Source organism: Triticum aestivum, chromosome 1D, assembly GCF_018294505.1.
Source record: "Triticum aestivum cultivar Chinese Spring chromosome 1D, IWGSC CS RefSeq v2.1, whole genome shotgun sequence".
In the NCBI taxonomy this organism is placed as follows: Eukaryota; Viridiplantae; Streptophyta; class Magnoliopsida; order Poales; family Poaceae; genus Triticum; species Triticum aestivum.
In genome coordinates this window covers 42,578,976-42,584,998 of record NC_057796.1, presented here as the reverse complement: position 1 = coordinate 42,584,998, position 6,023 = coordinate 42,578,976, and the positions used below count along the sequence as shown (strand labels likewise).

General features: G+C 44.2%; 1 protein-coding gene across 1 annotated transcript; it reads left to right on the top strand.

The window, feature by feature from the left end:
- The first annotated feature begins 1,452 nt into the window (after positions 1 to 1,452).
- Positions 1,453 to 3,820, top strand: LOC123157538 (serine/arginine repetitive matrix protein 3). Its single transcript, XM_044575826.1, has 3 exons — positions 1,453 to 1,564; positions 2,376 to 3,226; positions 3,319 to 3,820. The coding sequence occupies exons 1-3, from the start codon at positions 1,453 to 1,455 to the stop codon at positions 3,325 to 3,327; spliced, it is 972 nt and encodes a 323-aa protein (XP_044431761.1). The 3' UTR covers positions 3,328 to 3,820.
- The last annotated feature ends 2,203 nt before the right edge of the window (positions 3,821 to 6,023 follow it).

The following is a 6,023-nucleotide window of genomic DNA, read 5'->3' as shown; positions in this document are numbered from 1 at the left end:
AAAGAAAAAGAAAAAGGAAAACGCCTTTTTTTCGTTTCCACAAGGCACGGCCGTGACTCTCGCTAAAGCATAACCGTGCCTCTCGCGGAAGAAAAACCGTGACTTTCGTGAAAGTAAAAAGAAAGAAAACACATTTTTTTCACGCAAAAAAAATTTGAATTATTTTTATCAGAAAGCTAAGGAAGACCGGGAAAAACCAAAACGTCAACAAAAACCAAACAAAAAACCGTTTAAAAGCCGAAAACACGTACGGAAAAATAAAAAAACAAAATCCAGAGAAAGCGTCCAGAGCACGACATGTGGTGAATGACTGAGAGCGCGCCAAGTGACGCTGATCGTTGCGAGGCTCCTGAAGGAGCGCTCGTTAACTAGTTGCTCTCAAAACTTCTGCTTTCACAAACGAAAGGATTCACACGGAAGCTGGGCTTATTTGGTTTGGGCCAGACCAATGATTGTGATCCGTAAAGAAAAGCTGCAAGTGGGTTACTAAAAAAACGGAATCAATAACGTCCGAACGTGCCATGTTTTCTGCTTTCGTCCCGAACGTGCTTTGGACCGCTGGATTGAGGTACAAATCTTAAAGCATTGGGGTGACAGACACGTCAGCGAAATCGTTCGGGATAGGAATCCATCGTCCCGAACGCATCCTCTCCCTGCCGCATTACCTCTCCTCCCTTATCACCTCACCCGCTCCCGGAACCGGCTCCTCTACCGTGCCGCTGTGCACGGCAGAGTGCCGTGCCTTCTTAGGCCCAGCGTGTGCATTTGATATGGCCCAGAAGGGCTTCACTGTTAGCCGAAAGTCTATCTTAACAGCCCAGCTGTTCATCTGATGCATCACAGTTTCCTCACAAAAAAAAAAGATACCTCAGGGCTACACAGGTCAACTAATTAACTATTTCCATACCTTCATTTTTTTAATTATTTCTCGTTCCTAAAAAACTAATTAACTATTTCCCAACCCCTAAAAAACTATTTTCTCTATAAAATACTAAGAGCAACTCCAACAGCGCGACCCATTTCGTCCGCCCATATCTTTGGGTCGCCACGATAAAAAAGCCGGCCCAAGGCGCCGATCCAAACCCAAAATGTGTCCGCTTCGTATCTGCGCGGACGCAGTTGAGGTCAAAGACATGCCTCGCGTCCCCTCTGTATCCGCCGCGGCCTCACATGTCGACCGGCCAACCACCGCTCGCTATCTGAGGCGTTAATTTCCCCACTAAAATATCACCAGTTTCTACCCAGAATCCCAACCTAACAACTCCATTTTTGTCCAAATTGTGGAGTAAATGTTCTTCAAGATGTCGTATTTCTTTAGTGATTTTTTCAGCGCACACGGTCGTATTTAACGCGGCCACCTACCACAGGCCTACGCGTCAGCGACTAGAAGCTACGGGGGCCGTCCTTATCTAGCCGCGTGCTCCCTCACAGGCGACACATCAAACCCTAGCCATGGGCTTGTTCGGCAGCTCTGGCAAGAACAACGGGAAGCTCACCCCCGGTGCTTCCTCCTCCTCCGCCGCCGACGCCTGCCCGCCCCGCCAGGCAGCGGCTGCACATTCCGGTGCACCAGGCGCGGTGACACTAGCAGTGCAGGCAGCCTCTGCCGTACCCGGATATGACCCTGCCGCACGACTTGCATCTGGATTGCCCTCTCTGCGGCAAGTAGCATGAAAAAAATCCACCAAAATAATAAACATACCAATAAAACTGATAAAAAATAACAAATAAAAATAGAAAACCATTTTTTATGATTCTTTTTAGAAATTTTAATACATGTATGCTTCAACATGTTGGCTAAAAGAAAAAAATGAGACGAAATAATACCAACAAAACCATTTTTCTAGTATGAGTTTATTTTCATTTTAGAATGTTGCTCATCTATATTAATTAATACTCCCTTCATTTCTAAATATAAGTCGTTTTGAGATTTTAATATGGAAGCATACGGATGTATATAGACATATTTTAAAGTGTAGATTCACTCATTTTGGTTCGTATATAGTCCATATTAAAATGTTTAAAAAGACTTATATTTAGGAACGGATGAAGTAGGTAAATTAGCCTTTTGAGACAATAACAGTAAATTAGTATTTCATAGTGGAAATAGTTTTTTAGACAAGGGAAATAGTTTTCTTAAGAGTTGGGAAGTAGTTAATTACTCCCTCCGTCCTAAAGTAAGTGTCTCAACTTTGTCTAGCTTTAGTACAAAGTTGTACTAAACTCGAGACACTTATTTTGGGATGAAGGAAGTAGTTTTTTAGCCTAGGAAAATACTTTTTTTTAGCAACAGCAAAGGAAAATAGTTAATTTGTTGACCTGCTGCCGCGTGATGCATCAGGAAGGCCCATATGCGCACCCTGTTACGTAAGAAGGCAGGCACTCTGCCGTGCCCAGCGGCACGGTAGAGGAGCCGGTTCCCCCGCTGCCCCCGCGCCACTCCACTGCCTCGCGTCATTCCCAACTCCGGCCGCCGATCCAGCGCGCCGCGCGACGCGCCGGTGGTCATGCTGGTCGCCGTCACCAGCGACCTCGCCGCCGCCCCGTCACCAGCGACCGAGCCGCCTCCCCATCCGCCCTCGTTCACCGTCCCACCCCCTCTTCAGCGCCGGCAGGGCGTCTCCGCGCTCGCCGCGTCTATGGGCATCGCCATCGGCCTCTCCTCTCCGGCACCGGCAGGGCGACACCGCAAGCGACGCGCGGGAGCAGCTCCAGCTCGAGGGGATGCGGTTGTGGCGGAGGCCGAGTGCCGTCTACTCGCCTTCATCGCCGCGGCGAGCATCGAGGCTGTGTCCCTCTACGAGCTCTTCACGCGGCGCTAACCGTCGGCCCTCCACTGCGCTCTAATCCCCCTCCCTCTGCAAGCTACTCGTCGGCCGGCACCACTCCATCCAACTGGGCGACGCGCAGTGGCCGGATGCCGGCGACGACGTCGAGGAGTCCATGCGCGGCAGAGGGTTGGCGATGCGTCCCCCAACCCGGGACGACGACGACTTCACCTCCGTGCGTGAGGAGACGGCTGTGCCAGCCCTCCCTTCCTCACCTTACCTTAGTCTGCGCACACCAGGCAAGGCGGATTCGCGCCGTCGTCAAGGGCTCGCGCGCCGCTTCCTCGTCTGCTTCTGATCCGCCGTGGAGGCGTGCGCCGTGCCTTGGGCTTGCAGCAAAGCTTAGGTCCAACGTGCAGACTGCAGCCAGTCCGCCCATGTCTCAACACATCACACTGGTATGGTTGTTGCCCATTCACAATTTGACAAATTTCTTATGCAAACCTTATATTGATTTCATCTGCTGTTTGGATGTATTTGTTTCTTGTAGAATTGTTGATGAATGAAGAGGGGGGCGTCTTGAAGCTGCATTCTTCATGGTCTTTCTTCTCCAGGGAAGCAGAGCGTCCACGCATTCTCTCCCAGGAGGTATAAATCAAATCCCGCTCTGTCGTGCTAGGTCATTTCCGTTTGGGGGTTTTAGGTATGTTGTCAACGATGGCAAATTCGAGCCGGATCAGTCTGGGGTGTGATATGGCTGAAAATTGAGGCAGAGATGAGATGGATCTTTTAGTTTCCTCACACTTTGTTGGTGGAGTAGATGCATCACAGATTCACAATGTATATTGGGAAGTACAGTAGTTGTTTTGTTCATGGTGTTTTTGATGGGTCTTTTCCTCTGATCTAACCATGTATAGGGGAAGTAGTTGTTTTGTTCACTGATGGTTGTCCATTTCTGTAAATTGTCTATAATGTGATTCTGCCATAGCAAATCTTCAACATATCTTGCTATGGGTAGCTCAAGATCGAGTTTGCCATGGCAAACTTAAAGATTTGTTGTCTTTCTGCCATTATTTGCAAACTTAAGATGTATTGACATGGGAAACTTAATATGAGTCTTTTTCCCATGGCCACTGTACATGCATATTAACAAACATTCTTATAGGGAAATCACACTTTTGTCTAGATGGCATGGCAAGTTTGTTAGGACATGATATATCATTTTCTGTCCTAAATTGGCCATGGCAAATTTAGTTTATGGACCACGATAATTTTAATAATAAGCCATTGCGAATTTAGTTTATCATGGCAGTGATTTTGCCATGGCAAATTCACTAGATGTCCCACGGCAAATTCAGTTTAATGCCCATGGCAAGTTTCTTTTTTCAAGACGATGTCCACTTTTTTTTACCATGGCAAATTTCACTAGATGTCCCACGACAAATTCAGTTTAATGCCCATGGCAAGATTCTTTTTTCAAGACGATGCCCGAAAGAATACAATTCACTAGATGCCCTATGAATTACAATTTTGGCAAGACGATATCAACTTTTTTATTTTGCCATGGCAAATTTTACATTGCATGCATGGCAACTTTTGGTTCATTAAACTTGTCAAATGTAATTCATGGGGCATGGAAATTTTTTCCACTATATGATTTTTTATATACTATGGCAAATTGTCAGTGCATAGTTGCCATGATAGCTTTTGTTTAGTAAATAGTTGCCATGGCAAATTGCTATTCATTCTTTACAGATCGTTTTTGCCATGTCAATGCACTATATTTTGCATTTTTCATCTTTTGTGTTGACATGGCAACTGTAATTACACCGCCATGGCAAATTCTTCATTTTTATTGCCATGGCAAATGTAGTCTTTCACTTGCCATGGCAAATTTACATTCATCACCATGGCAAAAGTACCTACATTACCATGGCAAATTTACATTTTATTTTATAGTGCATTGCAACTTTTTTGTTCTTCATGGTGCCATGGTAGTTTTGCCGTGGCAATTTTTATTATGAGCATACATCATAGCAAAATTTGAAATATTTTTCTTGGAGTAGGCACATGAACAAATGTATGAATTTATATATTTTTGCTGTTTTTATAGGCAATTCTATCTTTGTTGGCATGGCAAATACAACTACACACCCATGGCAAATTCTACATTTTTATTGCCATGGCAAAATATAGTTTTCACTTGCCATGGAAAATTAGCATTCATTTATCACGGCAAAATAGTACCTACATTGCCATGTCAAATTTACTTTTTACATGTCATTTTAATAGCTCATGGGAACTTTTTTTATTTTTCGTGGAACGATGGAAGTTTTTGCTATGCGAATTTTTACTTCAAATAAATTGGGCATGTAAAATTCTTCATTTTTATTGCCATCGCAAAATGTATTTTCACTTGCCATTTCAAATTTACATTCATCACCACGGTAATTTTAATTGCCATCACACATGGCAAATTTAACTTTTTATCTCTCAATTTTACATTTAAGAAGCATGGCAAGTTTACTCTAATTTTTTGCAAGGTATAAATACTTCACATCCATGGCATTATTTTTGCGTTTTTGGCTCGTTCATGACATTTTTTCATGTTTTTTTTGCCATGGCAACATTTACCCTTTTTTTTATTTTTGTAATGGCATTTTCATCTTTTTGTTGACATGGCAATTGTGGCAATTTTCATCGCACACATCTTCATGTAAATATACCGTACATTTTTTCAATCTACATTTTCGTTGCCACCATGTACAAATATTTTTTTGGCCTTCAACCTTTTCTTTTGTGCCATTTGCATTAAAACGGAGCAATTTTTCAACAATTTAGTTTTTTGGACCATTGCAAATTTTTCAGGAGCATGGCAAATTCTGACCTTTATTAGTCACAGCCGAAATCAGGGCCAAGTGGGCTTTATGTTTTATTTTTATTTTTTTCGCCTGTAGGCCATGGGGAGAAGGTGTTGGGGCTGGGTAGTTTCTCCTGCGGAACATCTTTCGTTCGATTTGATTGTTCGGTGGATGCCGTCCTGCTACCGAACGAAACGTTCCGTCTGGCACCTGCCCAGACCGAACGTGCGGGAGTTATTGACGTCCAAAAAAAGATTGCAAGTGGAGTAGAGATCTGACGGTGGATCGGAGATCTGAGGTAGAAGGGCGATGTGCTAGTCCCCTTCTTCCCTCGTTCAGATTCTCCAGTCCATCTCGTGCTCGTTCTCCGGCTCCTCTCCCTATTCGATTAGGA